This window comes from Podarcis raffonei, chromosome 11 (genome assembly GCF_027172205.1).
Source record: "Podarcis raffonei isolate rPodRaf1 chromosome 11, rPodRaf1.pri, whole genome shotgun sequence".
NCBI lineage: Eukaryota > Metazoa > Chordata > Lepidosauria > Squamata > Lacertidae > Podarcis > Podarcis raffonei.
Genome location: NC_070612.1, coordinates 20,786,078 through 20,803,746, shown reverse-complemented (window position 1 = coordinate 20,803,746; position 17,669 = coordinate 20,786,078). Strand labels below are relative to the sequence as shown.

The following is a 17,669-nucleotide window of genomic DNA, read 5'->3' as shown; positions in this document are numbered from 1 at the left end:
ATGGCTGCTTACCTTTTACTGTACAGAGCACTGAAAAGAATAAAAATCTATGGTGGCCAATGTATGCATGAAAAGAGGGCCGACTAGGCATGGCAATTGTGATTAATCTTGAATTGTTTTGTAGACAGATGAAAGAGGATATTGGGAGGCATTTAATGAATAGGGAAATGAGTCAAAGTCTTAGTAAAGAAAGACACTGAAAAATGATTATACGTACTCACATGATATTGCATGATCTGAAGAGCGAAAAGATTTTGATTGGTTCAGGATAATGTCATTGGATTCCATCTATTAAGATTGCTGTGATCCTTTGATTGGTGAATAGAAATCATGTGATGCTGGTAATGGGAAACTGTTTATGCTGCCATTTTGTGGGACTGGTGGGCTGCCCTATATTTCAGTGCTGGGTCCTGGGGATAGGAAATTTCTGAGAACCCTGCCCTAAAGAACTTTGGGCATTGTAGGTTTATTGAGGTACCTTAACAGATTCCTACCACCAGTGCTTTTCTTCTAGGGGGAAAAAGGTGTTGGTATTGCAAACTCTTGAGTACCCCCAGAAAAAAGCACTGCCTACCACTTTTACTAGACTCTATAGTCCCCAAGGTTTAAGTTTGTGGACTAAGTAGTAGACTGTGTCCTGGGTAGAAGAACATTTGCCCAAGGAAAACATAAGCTTGCATTCAAACCCCTGGCCCAAACTAGGCTGTCAATCAAGTACTTGTGAATTGCGGCATTTCCTTTTCCATTTCTGCTTTTCCATTGCATATTTAGTTTCCCTGTTAGGAGAGTATTCCATTACCATATTTAAATTCCTGCATTCTGAACTTCTAGTGCTAACATGAGTCCATTTTGTGTCACCCTGCTAACGCTTGTGAACTTGTTTTTGTACCAGGTGGCTATTAATACTACTCTGATGCCAGAAAAGTACACCATTACCCAAGAGCATGCCAACATGACAAAACTGAAGATAATGGGTCTCTCTGAGGAAGATACTGGGGTTTACTCGTGTGAAGCTGTGTTTCCTCTAGGCGCAAGAAAAGGCGAAGTGTCTCTCAAAGTTCTCACCTATATGACACCCCTCAAGCCATTTCTTGCAATAGCCGCTGAAGTTGTCCTTTTTGTTGCTGTTATTTTTGCCTATGAAGCGTGCACCAAAAAGAAAGAATTTCAAGTTGGTAAGATATAGGAGGAGCACACTTTTGCCACACACGCCTACACTACACAAATTGGATTTCCAGGGTTCGCTATAATTCTTCGGTAAAACCCAATATACCCCAACGTGGTGCCAGATGTTACTGGACTACAGCTTCCATCATCGCTGATAATAGGCCATGCTGACTGGAGATAATGGGACTTGTAGTATAAAACCTCTGGAAGACACCACATTAGGAAAGGCTGCATTACCAGTAATCTGCAATGTAAGATGATCTGAAAAGGGGCCGCAGGTTAGCCAAGCTTGCCCTAGAGAAAGAAATGACATAAATCAAATTGTTTTTTTTATAAGATATTTATTAAGATTTTTTAAGATATTACAATAAAATAAAAGAAAAGAAAAAACAGATGTATAACAAAAATACAGAATAATTTTTTTAAAAAAACACACACATAAATTTTCAATTGCTTATTTTCCTTTAACTTGTTTCCCGGACCTCCTCATGCCTCCCTTTTTTGTATTCCACCACAAATTATTAGTTCAGCAAATCCTTACCATTATATTATTACCTATTTATAATCCTTTTTTCATATTCTCTTAAAGCATTACAGCTGGAAACCACTTAATTTCAATCCAACATCATTCTAGCATTCATTGATTTTACAATATTTCTGTAGATAATCTTTAAATTTCTTCCAATCTTCTTCCACCGACTCTTCTCCCTGGTCTCGGATTCTGCCGGTCATTTCTGCCAATCCCATATAGTCCATCACCTTCATCTGCCATTCTTCCATAGTGGGTAGATCTTGTGTCTTCCAATACTTTGCAATAAGTATTCTTGCTGCTGTTGTAGCATACATAAAAAAAGTTCTGTCCTTCTTTGACACCAATTGGCCGACAATGCCCAGAAGGAAGGCCTCTGGTTTCTTCAGGAAGGTATACTTAAATACCTTTTTCATTTCATTATAGATCATTTCCCAGAAAGCCTTAATTCTTGGGCACGTCCACCAAAGGTGAAAGAATGTACCTTCAGTTTCTTTGCATTTCCAACATTTATTATCGGGCAAATGATATATTTTTGCGAGCTTGACTGGGGTCATGTACCACCTGTAAATCATTTTCATAATATTCTCTCTTAAGGCATTACATGCCGTGAATTTCATACCTGTGGACCACAACTGTTCCCAGTCAGCAAACATAATATTATGTCCAACATCTTGTGCCCATTTAATCATAGCAGATTTCACCGTTTCATCCTGAGTATTCCATTTCAACAGCAAGTTATACATCTTTGACAAAATCTTAGTTTTGGGTTCTAGCAGTTCTGTTTCTAATTTTGATTTTTCCACCTGGAAGCCAATTTTCTTGTCCAAATTATATGCCTCCATTATCTGATAATAATGAAGCCAATCTCGCACTTTGTTTTTTAGTTTCTCAAAGCTCTGCAGTTTTAGTCTGTCTCCCTCTTGTTCCAAAATTTCCCAATATTTAGGCCATTTGGCCTCCATATTGAGCTTTTTCTGAGCCTTTGCTTCCATTGGTGACAACCACCTTGGGGTTTTATTTTCCAATAAATCTTTGTATCTTATCCAGACATTGAACAATGCTTTCCTGACAATATGGTTTTTAAATGCTTTATGTGCTTTAAACTTGTCGTACCACAAATATGCATGCCAACCAAAAACATTGTTAAAACCTTCTAAGTCCAAAATGTCTGTGTTCTCAAGAAGCAGCCAGTCTTTCAGCCAGCAGAATGCTGCTGATTCATAATAAAGTTTAAAGTCTGGCAGGGCAAATCCGCCTCTTTCCTTTGCATCAGTTAATATCTTAAATTTTATTCTGGGCTTCTTGCTCTGCCAGACAAATCTAGAAATATCTTTCTGCCACTTCTTGAAACAGTCCATTTTGTCCACAATCTGCAATGTTTGAAACAAAAACAACATTCTAGGCAAAACATTCATCTTTATAGCTGCAATTCTACCCAACAAGGAAAGCTTCAAATTTGACCAAATTTCTAAATCTTTTTTCACTTCCATCCAACATTTTTCATAGTTGTCTTTGAATAAATTCCCATTTTTTGCTGCCATATTAATCCCCAAATATTTCACTTTCTTAACCATAGTTAAACCTATCTCATTCTGAAACCTCTCTTTCAATCGGTGTTAAGTTTTTCTCTAAAACCTTAGTTTTTGACTTGTTCAATTTAAATCCTGCCACTTGACCAAATTCTTGAATTAGTTCTAAGACCCTTTTGGTACTAGATTCTGGCTCCTGTAACGTCAATACTAAGTCATCTGCAAATGCTCTCAATTTGTACTGTTTGGCTCCGACCTGTATACCTTTAACCAACCGGTTCCTTCTAATCATGTTCAGCAGAACCTCCAGGACCGAAATAAAAAGCAATGGAGAGATTGGGCACCCCTGTGGTGTCCGACATAAATCAAATTGGATGGTATTTTCTAGTGCTTAGAGGACATAGGAGCCAAGGTCCTTTCACTCGTCCCCTCTCCCATTTGCTGGGCATTGCCATTCAAATAGTGTGTGAGTGTCATGTCATGTGATCGATTATGTGGAGCAGGGCTTACGTGCTCTCTCAATATTTTATTCAGGTGGGGACCCCTATTAGAGGACATGTTTTCCCACTTTAGATAAGTCACAGCATTATGTAGGCAAATATTATCTTCCTCTATTTGTAGGATTCGCCTTGTGCATATCTGGGCATTTTCCAAAGTGGACAAAATAATTAGCATTTGGTAATTGCTGAATGATCAGTAAGTTTTGCTCTGCCTCAGCTGTGGCTGTGACTCCCAGTATGTTTACATTGTGCCAGTGAGAACCACTTAGACCTTAATGCGCTGGCCTGCTGATTTAACCTAGCACACCTGTTCTTATGCTCCTGTTAATGCAACGATGGATATGTGAAATAATCACTGGATTTTCTTTGTCTCACAGAAGAAGTTGAAAAAGAATTTGAACAGACGGAGACCCTGTAAGTAGCAATTTTATTCTGCGTTTTTATATGAATGCTTAAATAGTGTGTGGTGAAAATTTAAGCAGCCTTGGCTATTGAGCTCGGTAGGTGTTGGATTGCACCCATTAATAGTGGCATTTTCAAGAAGAATTGATGCCAGTTTGTAATTAAATGTAGGAATTCCAAATTATTTAGTCCACCCCACCCCACCATGACAGTCACTCTCAAATTTCCATGCAAAAAGTCTGTACATAAGAAGGGCTCTCCTGGATCATGCCAAAGGTCTGCTCTCATAGTTGCACTCTGCTCTCATAGTTGTCTCTAGATGTCCATAGGAAGCCCACAAAGCAGAACTTAAGTGCAGCAGAATTCTCCCCATCTGTAATTCTCAACAACAAACATTCAAAGGCAGAGTGCCTGCAACAGTGGAGACAGAACATAGGAAGGTGACTTATATCTGCTCAGATTATTTGTTCATCTAGTGGCTTCCCAGAGTCTCCAGTACAGCATACCATCATTTCCTAGCTGATATTTTTAGTTGGAGATACCAGGGGAAGATACCTACATTGGGTGTGTTTCCTCCTAGATGGTACTATAACTCCCATCAGTACTAGCAAGCATAGCCAATGCCCAAGGAGGATAGAAGTTGTAGCTTGGCAACCTCTGGAAGGCCAGAGGTTCCCTACATGCTACTAAGCTAGTCTTTTTTACCTGACAAGAACTTCTTCATACAACACAATTGGTATATAGAATTGACTGCAAGCTCATGCTCCCTAATAGATGTGTTTCAAAAAACTAATGAACAAATAGAGAGGGGAAGAGGAAAACAAATATGGCAGCTGTACATTCACTGGCTAATGGGTGGAACCAGGTTGGTCTTCCCCTTGTTATGGTATTCTTCCTGGGCGGCGTGCTCTTCTCTGGTAGGTAGTGAAGGTTACCCACGTGAAAGGTGACAACAGAGAAGTCTATCCCGAGAAAAGGGCAGCTCGAAACATAGGTAGAACAATGATTCATGATGTTTACAGGCTTACATTAATGTCACTTCTTTTGTTCAGGAAAACGGAAGACAGCAATGGTGTGGAAAATAGTACCAGGCAAAGAAAGGTTTAAGTTCTTTGTGGAAGGATGGTAAGTTCAAAGTCCACTTCAAAACTTTGGGGACTATCACGAATTTGAGTAATAAGTACTGCTGTCTTGTTTCAGGGCAGCCTTGCAATTCCCAAATGTACAACTTCGCCCACCTTCACCGAAATGAGTAGAAAATGCTTTCAAAGAAGGGGAGGGAAAGGATTGATACTATATTATTGCAAAAGATGGTTTACAGTATGTCCTAGAAACGGGAAGTTTTAAGAGAAGTCACCATGAGGCTCAGGTAGCTACCAAAGAAATGAATGTGGGCTGTGCAAGAGCACTGCTGCTGTGGGGCTGGTGAATTGTCCCCTTACTGGAGGCCTACACAGCTTCAGACCTATCAAACTGACACAGTTCACCAGCCATGCATTGTGGCCAACCAAAGTTCTATAATGCTTCTGGCTCTGGTGCTTGCTTAAGACTGCAGGAACAAGGGGCATAGATGGTGATAGACCACTCATCTTAGTGTATCACACCAAAATTCTGGGCAGGAATACCATGACTGCATAATCTTGGCTGGCGATACTACAGATTTAAAAAGTGATGAGCATTAACCAGTATTTAAATTTGTATGCTGTCCTTCACCTGTAGATTTCAGAGTGGTAAAAATACAAGATAACAGCACAAAATACAGAATAATATAATAATTAATAACATAACCCCATCTTAGATCGTTTGGTACTTCTATATATAGTTATATGTGTTCTGTTCTGTTTAGATGAAAGAAACCTATTGGAGATCTGACACACTGGAAAACTTCAGGAAGATGCAGACAATGGAATCATAACTACTTGGCTTCTGATTATGGTCTTTCTAGATACTGTATATGTAAAAATAGTGCTTTAAAATGCCTTTTTAGTAATGAATGTATGAAATGATGCTGATGTCATACAAGTACAGTCTGAACCCATGTTGCTGTATGCAGTTATAATCAGTTTTACCAGTTTGGGCCTCTTGGCTACAGTAACCTGACCTTAACTTTCAGCTGTGAGTCTTAAGTATATATGAGATGCTTTTTTGTATATGAGGCTCAGCACTCACTGTAGAAGTTACTCAAGGCTTCAACTGATCGTTGTGTTAGGAATGCAGTGCAGCAACAGACCTAATCCATACCAGCCATGAAGAAAAGATATAGCAGGTATACTGTTTGTATTTAGAATTCTACTGATAGTATGTTATCTCTTCACCCCCTTTAACCCAGAGCAGGTCTGCACAAATTGTGTCAAGATGGCAACATTTTAGCCGCTCAGAAAATTTTGTGTAGACCCAAATGCTGCTCTTAGAATCTCAAGAATCGCCCTTTTCTTTTTAGAGAAAAAATGCTTGGAGAAATCATTTTATATGTTCAGATAATAATTGAAGGGCTTGGAAACTAGACATCAAATAACAGCCCCTGCCTTTAGATTTTTTTAGTTGTGATATTTTAACCAATAGTATTGTTTTCAAATATTTTCATGTAGTAATTCCAGGGTCCTGAGTTCATCTGTCTGGCAATAGAAGTATGCTTTACATAAGTGCTAGACAGCCAAGGCAATAAGTTCTGGTAATTATGGTTATGTTACTGATTTATGACCTCACCAAAGAATTGTAAAATTACCACAAATCTCTGTATTAAGAAAAACAAAAGAACCGAGACATTTCTAAAATATTTTTTTAAGGCAATTATCTCCCTTTTCTTGGATGTGTAGCTACATATTTCTGAATCCTGAAATTAATCTTTTAACCTGTTGCACAAATGCCCACTCTGAAAATTGGGCTGATACTGGTTACATTTTGTCTGTCTTTTGATGTTCCCAAGGATTTTGTAGTAAGAAAATTATCACTAAACCTGAACAAGTAAGGTTATCGGCCTCCATCAAATCTTCAGGGTGTTCAAACTCACATGGACACTGACACAATCAAGCCATAGTTGAGATTTCTTAAGTGACAACAGCATCCTTCACCTGAGTACCAGAATTAGGACTGTGTAGAGCCTGCCCCCTTCAGCATTAGGCATGCTTCTGACTCCACTGCCAGACTCCACCATCCAGTTTGCATGGATTGCCTTTCTTGAAGGAGGCTATGCATAAGGAGCAGAGGCATTCTTGATGTAGACCCTTTGCCAATAATGGACACCTGCAGGTGGGACCACCAACATGGCCCTGAGCCCAGTAGCTGTGTCATCGCTGTACATTCAAACAATCCAGAACCTTCCATCATGTTGCCCAGTGTAGTATAATTGTTCCAGACTTGTCAGAAATCTGTGTATATATTGAGCATTATGTGAAGGGAAATAAGAGGCTGATTATCTAAACCTGTACAATTGCAATATGTGTGCAACTTCATTTCTTCAAGCTCCTTCAGAGGTTAAGTCAGGGGACAGTGTTTTCTCTTTCTGTATTCTGTAGGTATAATGTGAATGGATCTTTTATTTCATTAAGGACCAAAGTGGAAGCAGACAATATTATAAAGGATTCATAAATGTCTTTAAAGTCTACCTGTACTACAAAATGTAAAGTCACTGGTTTTGATGAGCATTAAGGAGCAAAATGGGTAATGGTCTCTGGAGAGTTCCAGGATATTTATTTGATGCCTTAAAACTCATGATACAAGGATTATTAAAGACCTGTGATTTCTGTACATCTCTGCGGGTATGTGTGTGTGAAAGAGAAATTATCTCATGCAGATATGCTGGAAACAAAAATATTTTGACAACAGAACGATATTTTTACACACAGTTCCGTTTATTGTTATATTCCATATCTATAATTCAGATTCATCCCTTCTCACTTGTACATATATGATTTAAACTAACATTCAAAGGAGGGTTGCCAAATCATAAATGTAGAGAAGAAAACTTTAAGAAACGGTAGGCTCCCCTCCCCCACACAGGCTTTTGCACCGAATGAAGTCTTCTCTCAAGTTCAAACCTTAACAACCTTGCAGCTGGTTCAGTTCCACAGTTTATGATCTCATCTCTTCTAGCACACGCCTGTACTTCAGTCCAAATAAAGCTCTAAATAACAGGAGAACCTCTGCTGCTTAATGGCAACGTTGGAGGGTTTTTAGAAGGCAAAGTGCTTTTGCACTCAGCCCCTCCGTGCCTCCCGCATTCCATGCTGGAGCAAGAGCCAGGTACCTAGACGAACTGCGAGTGAAGGCCGTCCCCCCCCCCGTGAGGAATTTGCAAGGATAATTACCCTCAGTCATCCTTGTTTTTCCTTCGCCAATGATCTCCTGCTGTCATGGGAGCTGCCTCCATTAAGGAGAACCGGAACCGGAAGCCAAAGAACGGCACTTTTAGTGTAGAAGATTAAATTTTGTAATTGTATACTGACTTACTGAGTAGGCTCATTTAACTTGATGGGTTTACTTTTGGCTAGTCATGTACAAGGTTGCTCTGATAATTTCTTAATAGAGTAAGTAAAACTCTTGTAAAAATGACGTTAACTCTTAAACTGTCAAAAATTCCACAAAACTCTGTAAAAACAATCCAGCAAGGGATTAGAAGTGCAATGAGTGCATGTGCAGAGTATGTGCAGGAAATGTACAAGGAAAGGTGGCAACATGCAGAGTGTCTCCCCTGATGCCCCCAGGCACCCTATACAGTGGCACCTTGTGTAATGTACCGTCCCCCTTATGAATGCTTCGGGTTACACGCTCTGCTAACCTGGAAGTAGATGCCCCTTGTTGCAAACTTTGCCCTTGGATGCGAGTGGAAGTCGAGCTCTGGCGGCATGGCAGCAGCGGGAGGCACCATTAGCGAAAACGCACCTCATGAGCAGTTTCCGGTTACGAACGGTCCTCCAGAACCAATTAAGTTCGTAACCAGAGGTACCATTGTATCTTATTCAGGTCCTGCCAGCGGAATCCCACAGAGGGACTCCTGCTAATGCATTGGGTCTCTCTCCCATCATCTTTCCCCTCTCTCCACCGCATGTGCCCCTTTGCACCCACCCAGTTGGTTCAGGGTGGGGGGGGGTAAGAGGAATAATGGATGGGGGGAGGAGAGGGCAGTTGGTTCTATCAGGCAAGCAACAATGTTTGTGCTGTTGGAGTGATCTTATACTTCCCCTGTCTACTACACCTGGCCATGTCTTCTGCTGGCTTTAGATTGTAAGCTCCTTGCTGTGTAGGTACTTGTAATACCCGTTTCTTGCAAAGGAACCATGTACATGAAGGAGAATGACTTACAGAGCTTCATGCATAAGCCAGGGTTGATGTGCACCCAAAGCCTTGGTAGGAAATCCTTAAACAAAACTTTGATATCTCTCTCTCTTTCCTCCCCAATCAACGCTGCCACAAAAGGCTACTTGAGCACATTGGCATCAAGAACAAACTTTTCTGGGTTTAATACATGTATAGGTTCCAAAAGACCCCACACCCCAGTTTCTTCCCTTTATCAAATTGATATAGATTCCAAATACAGTGGTACCTCGGGTTAAGAACTTAATTCATTCCAAAGGTCCATTCTTAACCTGAAACTGTCTTAACCTGAAGCACCACTTTAGCTAATGGGACCTCCTGCTGCCGCCGCGCTGCCGCCGCATGATTTCTGTTCTCATCCTGAAGCAAAGTTCTTAACCCGAGGTACTATTTCTCGGTTAGTGGAGTCTGTAACCTGAAGTGTATGTAACCCGAGGTACCACTGTAAAGTGAAATAATAGTTAAAACAATTGGCAAATGTTGGTGACATTTCAAATAAATTATGTAATCTAGCTATAAGTGGAGAAACATAATTTGATTTATATTCCCCATTCCATGGATCTTGAGAGAAGCTTTTGTAGAAGCTGAACAGAGAACAACGAAATAGAAATGGCTGTTTTGACCTTTGAAAGGAATCTGAAGTGTGAAAGAAAAAGCAAACAGGAAAAGAATAATATTTCATTTACAAGTCATGCTGGACAAGCAAGCAGCTGATTGTGTTGTCAGCAGGAGAAAATTGATATCCTCATCGGATGAAGTTTTTTAAAAACAAACAAACAAGGAAATGAGTTTAAGGATTTTGGGGTTAATCTACAGCAGTTTAAAACTTAAGTAAAAACACACTATACAACTGAAAAGGTGAACCAAACAGATGGATAGATCCCTAAACATCGATTGATACAAATGTCTTTGGTCAAAATTATTGTTGCTACAACCTCTTCCTCTCTTAGGTTAACTTTCTGAGGGGCAGTTATAATAGAAGAAAAAATCATCTTATTGGTTATGTTGACCAAAATGTATATAAGGATTTTAAAATCTATACCCCAATTTTCTGCCTGTATATGTTCACTTTGCCATTAATGGATGACAAAGTGAACAGAAGGACTCCCATGTTGTTAAATCTTGCTGCAGGTCTCATTGTATAAAATCTAATCCAAAAATGTGAAAGATAATCTATAATAAAGGATGGAATATAAAACTACAAAAGAAATCTTATTCTCCTGCAGATTTAGGAACTGGATTCTGAAGTGAAATCCTACCTTTTTACAACCTTGAGTTCCCTTTTTTCTTTGTTGGAAACTTTAGCTACTAGGAAAGGAATACCACTGGGCATTTTTCCAGATTGGCAGGTCTGGAGTTACATAAACCTCTGTTTTCCCTTGAGTGTGATAAAAGACAAAGAAACTGGATGAGCCTAATGAAATGGCTACAACAAGTGTGCCAAGTGAAAGGCAGGAAACACTGTGAAATAGTGTCTGAATTTTTCAAAATAAAAACTGGCCATTACAATTCACCACGGTTTTTCACTTGGGCTGTTCATACATCTACCTCCATCGGCATGCCACTGGCATCAACATGAAACCAATCTAAGGCCCCAGTTGTACTTTATAAAGCACTGTTACGGCTTTCCAAAATTACTTCACAGTAAGGGCAATACCTGTTAGGAGAGCTTGCAGCTTGGGTGAGTGAGATTGAAATGATCAATTACAATTTCTAGAGTTCAGAGGCTTTATTCATGCAAGAGCATAGAATCAGACTGGTTGGAAGGCACCTTGAAGGTCATTTAGTCCAACCCCCTTCAATGCAGCAATCTCAACTATATCATACTTGACAGATGGCCATCCAACCTCTGCTTAAAAACCTTCAGTGAAGGATAGTCCATCACCTGACATGGGAGTCTGTTTCACTATCTTGGCAGGAGCCATTTACAGGATGACTAGAGATGAAAGAGAAAATAGTAGACACCTTATCTCAACAAGTTGGGAGAGAACAACAAAATGGGCCAGGTTTTAGGGCTTCAGACAATGGCTACCAGCAAGAGCTGGCTAGGTTACTAGACAAACAGTGCCCTCATGTGGTTTAAAGTAACACACACATTAGCTGGAAGTTTGGGAGAAAGGAAATTTATTTGTTTTTCTTCTCAATGGAACTATCCAGGATCGGGTGGAGTAGGGAGTTGTCCCAACCATGACCTTGAGCCATGTGGATCAGGTGGCAAATTGAGAAAGGGAAGGTTTTGCATTTCCATTTCTACAGACCCCAGTGCTGCCACCCCTCCCACTGCTATGGTTGCTCCTTCTTGCAATACTGCCACTGCTTCCCTCACTCTATCCTATCCTGACCCTTTCCTCAAAACATGGTGCTGAGCCTGCCAGGGCTGCTACCATTAACAGCTGGAGTAAGAAGAGGTGAGGTGGTCTGCCTTCCTCACGTGGCACCATGTGTTGTGCTGGCCCTGAGACAAAGCCACTGATGTCACTGCTGCTGCAATCCAGCTAAGGGAGGCTGTGGTGGCAATGGGGTGGCAAAGCAGCAGCGGCAGCGTGTCCCTTTTTGCTACATGAATATAGGGGCTATTCTAGAGTATTAAACCTCTGTATATGCTAATTCAGGATGCTTGACATAAGAGAGGCTTTCAGGAACATTTTAACAGTAACTGTCAAGTTAGTGGAACAGAAAACAGGACAGGTTCAAAGAGTGAGAGAGCATCCTAAGATTACAAAGGTGATGTCAACAAGTTCCAGGTGGCTTTGTGGTTAAGACAAGTCAGCGAAAACAGGATGTAGTGCTGAAAACCTCCTGAAACAATCTGTTGTCATTTGGGACAAGGGTAATAATGTTACTAGCCAATGGTTTTGCCAGGTTTTGGCATAAAATTAATAATAATAATTTGTGCAATACTGAGGGTATAAAAGGTAAAAAAAAAGCACATGGAGATCTGGTTCCCAGCCACTTCTGAAACATCCAGCCATGGGAGTCATCCGTTCTACTTTGCTAGCAATCTTGTAAGTGCTTAATTCTATTTCCCTTGTAGGAAAGGCTGTGCAATGAATGTGTTTGGGCACTTTATATACTAGCTAGAAAGAATACAATTAGCATTGAACCATCTGCGTGTTGATGGTTTATTACTGGTTCAGCTGATGTCTGCTAATCCTCCCAACCCATAGGTTTGGGGAATTGCTGTTTGTTTGTGAGCTGTGACACCTTTGGAGCTTTTGAATGTTCAATATTTTAAAGAGCATTCATAGGAAGAGAATTGCGTGCATTTATTTCCATTGATCGCAGCTAACAATTGTAAACCTGTCAGAATCAGGTAGTTGAATTCAGCCTCTACTGTTTATGTCTGGTACTGTATATTATGACGCAGGTATAGAGATTTCAAAATGCTGTGCAATTTCCTCATTTGACCAGAAGATGTCGGTCTCCTACCATGATTTGGAGTGCTCCCTCTTTCTCAGGCTTGAATGGTTTCCTTTTAAAAGAAAGGAAAGTAAGTATGTTTCTATATTTCATAAAATTTATACACTGCTTGATTGGTTGGTTGGTTGGTTTTTTGAAAAAGAAAAGCTCAAAGCAGTTTACAAAAAGATAAAAGGTTAAAATTATCAAGAAAATAATCAATTATTAAGAAAAATTAACAAAAAATAATTTAAGAGTTTCAAAAAGCTAACGTAAGAATAGACTAAGAACAGATTAAAACTCACACCAGCATTCTAAACATCTGGGGAGGCTTATCTAAACAATACAGTGGTACCTCAGGTTACAGACGCTTCAGGTTAAAGACTCCACTAACCCAGAAATAGTACCTCAGGTTAAGAATTTTGCTTCAGGATGAGAACAGAAATTGCACAGCGGCGGCATAGGAGGCCCCATTAGCTAAAGTGGTGCCTCAGGTTAAGAACAGTTTCAGGTTAAGAACAGACTTCCAGAACAAATTAAGTTCTTAACCTGAGGTACCACTGTAATGTAGCACCCTGCTTGTGGTTAACGCTTAGCTGGAATGAAATATTCAACGCAGCAATAGAGAAATTAAAATAATAATTTATTTGTCAGACAAATAAATGATAGACACAGTGGTATATGGTTACCAAAGCTCCGCCCACTCCAGCCCTGATGGCCAGCACTTATATTCCCTCAGCCCAGCCCCCTTGCTCCTCCTTTGGCTGCCTCTGTCCAATCAGCCTGGTTGAAATTCCTATTGGCTGTTTGCTAGAACCAAAAGATACACCCATTTCCTATTACCTTTTATGGGAGACAAAGAGCTATATTTCCTTCTATCCATAAATGGCAGACAAGTAGCCATATATCTTACATTTGCCTCGACAAGGCACCTTAATTACCAGATCACCTTTTACCCCTGTTGCCCCTGCATTCCAAAACAAATGGCTAAAACAAATGGCTCATGGTATTAAATTCTATCTAAACAGAGATCTTGGGTTCACATTCTCACACACCATCAATGAAATAAGAATCTAACATAAGAATCTATCATTTCTTACTTTCTAAATCCTTTGCATAATTACATTAAGCCAACAAATCTCATACATAACATAGATAGCTTTTTAGAAGAAAAGGCCTTTGCAAAGTAAAAAGGAACTCAGTAAAAACAGCTTCAAAAGAAGCCTCTTCAGTTTACACCTCCTTTCCCAGCCAGCTGCTTTTCCCATTAGCTCTTCCCAAAATTTATTGCCCTTTAACTCTCTCAGTATACCTTAAACCTTAGGAAAATATGGCTAGAGTCTGATGGGAGGCACATGGTATTATTTTCTGTTAAACAATAAATCTTACTATTTACCAACTCTTAATTAGTGTTTTTGCAGCTTGATTGTATTCTGTAATATGAAGGGTCAGTGTAACATTTGCTCCCAGCCTGTATTTACAACTTTGAGAAACTTGTCTCCTGCTACTGCTATAAATCAGGGGGGCCCTTGTTCAGGAGAGCAGGAAAATAAACAACTGCCAGAGTACTTAGCCAGCTGGTTTCTGCCTGGCATGAAACATGCAAACATTTGCAAATATATCTTTAAGCTCATTTTAAAATACAGGCCTTGATCAGATGCCTCAGTAATATTTGGAGAAAAGAGTACAGTGAAAGCAGCTGCCTGATATCAACAGGCAGGAGGATATGCAACGCAAGGAGAAAAATTTAAGGATCAGACTTGTGCCGGAAAAGGAAGGAGACAACTTGGTGGATTACTTGACAAAAGAATTTTCTGACTTTTGGAAGCAGGAGCTGAATAAGGAAGAATTTAAGATAGAGAGTGCATTTAGGTTGGGAATAAGGCAGAGGAAGAACAGACCCAGAGATTGCTTGATAACTTTAAGATCAAAGGAGGAGAGAGACAAAATATTGAACCTGCACTATCAAACAACCCTTCGAATTGAAGATTTCCACATTGAGATTTTTAAAGACATTCCCAAAAGTATTTTGGATGCAAGAGGTCCTTACAAGGACTTGGTGACACTGCTGAAAAGGAACTACATACTATTCAGGTGGGAGTTTCCCCAAGGCTTGTCTTTCAAATACAAGGGGAAGAAAAGAAGAATAAAGACAGTGAGTGATAAAGACAAGTTCTTGGGAGAACACGAAGAAGACCTACAGAAAGAGACGTTTCCAGGACAAGGACACCCTTCAAGCAAGGGACCACTAGATACGGACACAGAACCACCGACAAAAGACGAACAACAACTGGGAGCTGTAGGAGGAAGCAAATAACCCCATCATGGCCTTGCAACTTCTAACCTGGAATTGTAACGGTTTAAATAATCCCAGAAAAAGAAAAAATATATTTCACGCTTTAAAGAAAGACCAATTGGACTTGATTTGTTTACAAGAGACTCATGTGACAAGAGCACATAGAAAATTATTAATAAATAAGAGATTGGGACAAGAATTTATATCTTCAGACAGAGTAAAAAAGAGAGGAGTGGTGATCTATGCAAAGGAAAATTTGAAACCGAAACAAATCTTTAAAGATGACCAAGGAAGATATTTGGCAATTGAAATTCAATTTCAAGGAGAAAAATTTTTGATAGTGGGAATATATGCACCAAATGAAGGGAAAGCAGAATTCTTTAAGAAGTTGCATGAGACGTTGATGGACTATATGGATTACAATTTAATCATGATGGGAGACATGAATGGAGTAGTTTCAACAAATATGGACAAAGCACAAAGACAGGTAGTCACAAAAGACGGAAGACTACCAAAAACTTTTTTTGAAATGACTGACAATATGGACTTGATTGACATTTGGAGAACAAAACACCCATTAGAAAGAGAGGGAACCTTCTTTTCTGAAGCCAAAATGACATGGACACGGATTGACCAAATTTGGGTGACTAGCAGTATGGCGTCGAACATAAAGAAAGTGGAAATCTGCCCAAAAACCTTCTCCGACCATAACGCAGTTAAGATGGTGATGAAGCAAACAACAACTGGTTCCTTCAGATGGAGAATGAATGACACCTTATTTAGAGACGAGGAGATTTGCAAGAAGGCCCAAAAAACTTTGAAAGATTATTTTGAAATCAACTTAAGGACTAAAGTAGAAAAAAGAATAGTATGGGAACGCAAGTAAAGCCGTGATGAGAGGGTTTTTGATACAACAAAATTCATTAAAGAAAAGAAAGCAAAATGAGAGGAAAGAGAAAATCTTGGAAAAGATAAAAGAAGGGGAAAGGAAACTAAGACTGAAGCCAAAATCGCAAGAGATTTTAAGAGAAATTAAATTGTATCAAACACAATACATGGAACTGATGAATCAAGAAATAGAATGGAAAATTAAACAAATGAGACAAAAGACTTTTGAATCTGCAGATAAATGTGGCAAGTTATTGGCTTGGCAAATAAAGAAGAGACAAAAACTCAACACGGTAACAAACTTAGAAGTGGAAGGAAAGAACATATGTAACCCAGTGGAAATTAGGAACTGTTTTCAGAGCTACTTTAGACAACTGTATACACAAGGGCCGCAGAAAGAAATGGACATACAACAATTCCTCGAGAAAAATGGGCTGAAAAAGATTTCGCAGGAAAGTAAGACAATTTTGAACCAGGAGATATCAGCACAGGAAATAGAAGATGCCATTCAAAGCATGACGTTGGGCAAATCACCTGGACCTGATGGACTGACTTCCAAATATTACAAGGTTTTGAAGGAAGGGTTGATACAACCTTTGAAGGAAGTCTGCAACGAGATCATGGAGGGGAGGAAGGCACCCGATACGTGGAGGGAGGCCTATATTACACTTATACCAAAGACAGAGACTGAAAAGACCCAACTTAAGAACTACCGACCCATCTCGTTACTAAATGTGGATTACAAAATCTTTGCTGATATTTTAGCAAAGAGATTGAAAAGAGTTTTGATGGAGGAGATTCATGGGGACCAAGCGGGCTTTCTCCCGAAAAGGCATTTGTCGGACAACGTAAGGAATATAATTGACATTTTGGAGAAGCTGGAAGTGAATATAAATACCAAGGCTGTTTTGATATTTGTGGACGCTGAGAAAGCCTTTGACAATATATCTTGGAGTTTCATGTTGAAGAACCTCCGGGGGATGGGGGTAGGCCAAGGGTTTGAAAATGGTATAGGTGCAATATACTCTGAACAGAAAGCAAAATTAATTGTAAATAATGTGGTTACAGAAGAGTTCAAGATTGAAAAAGGGACACGTCAGGGGTGTCCTATCTCCCCACTACTTTTTATATCGGTCCTGGAGGTTTTGCTTAATATGATCAGGAGGGACCAGCTGGTTAAAGGGATTCAGGTCGGAGCTAAACAATACAAATTGAGAGCATTTGCAGATGACCTAGTACTTACATTACAAGAGCCAGAAGCTAGTACGAAAAGAGTTTTGGAAATAATTCAAGAGTTTGGTCAAATGGCAGGATTTAAATTGAATAAGTTAAAGACTAAGGTATTGGAGAAAAATTTAACACAGATTGAAAAAGAAAGGTTTCAGAATGAGACGGGGTTGACCGTGGTTAAAAAAGTGAAATACCTGGGTATAAATATGACAGCTAAGAATGTGAACCTATTTAAAGACAATTATGAAAAAATCTGGACAGAAGTGAAAAAAGATTTGGAGATTTGGTCAAATTTGAAGCTTTCCTTGTTAGGTCGAATTGCAGTTATAAAAATGAATGTATTGCCAAGAATGTTGTTCTTGTTCCAAGCATTACAAATAATGGACAAAATGGATTGTTTCAAGAAGTGGCAG

The 17,669-nt window shown here is 39.5% G+C and overlaps 1 protein-coding gene across 2 annotated transcripts in view; it reads left to right on the top strand.

Annotated features, from left to right (window-relative positions):
• EMB (embigin) overlaps positions 1–7,877 on the top strand; it is a 31,166-nt gene extending 23,289 nt beyond the window's left edge. Inside the window, exons 7-10 of one of the 2 annotated variants that reach the window (XM_053408232.1) lie at positions 893–1,175; positions 4,109–4,142; positions 5,183–5,255; positions 5,977–7,877. In XM_053408232.1, coding sequence (XP_053264207.1) covers positions 893–1,175; positions 4,109–4,142; positions 5,183–5,237 — 372 coding nt within the window. In that variant the 3' untranslated portion in view covers positions 5,238–5,255; positions 5,977–7,877. Of the gene's footprint in view, positions 1–892; positions 1,176–4,105; positions 4,143–5,182; positions 5,256–5,976 lie in introns of both variants that reach the window. The other variant, XM_053408231.1, reaches the window with a different exon arrangement.
• The last annotated feature ends 9,792 nt before the right edge of the window (positions 7,878–17,669 follow it).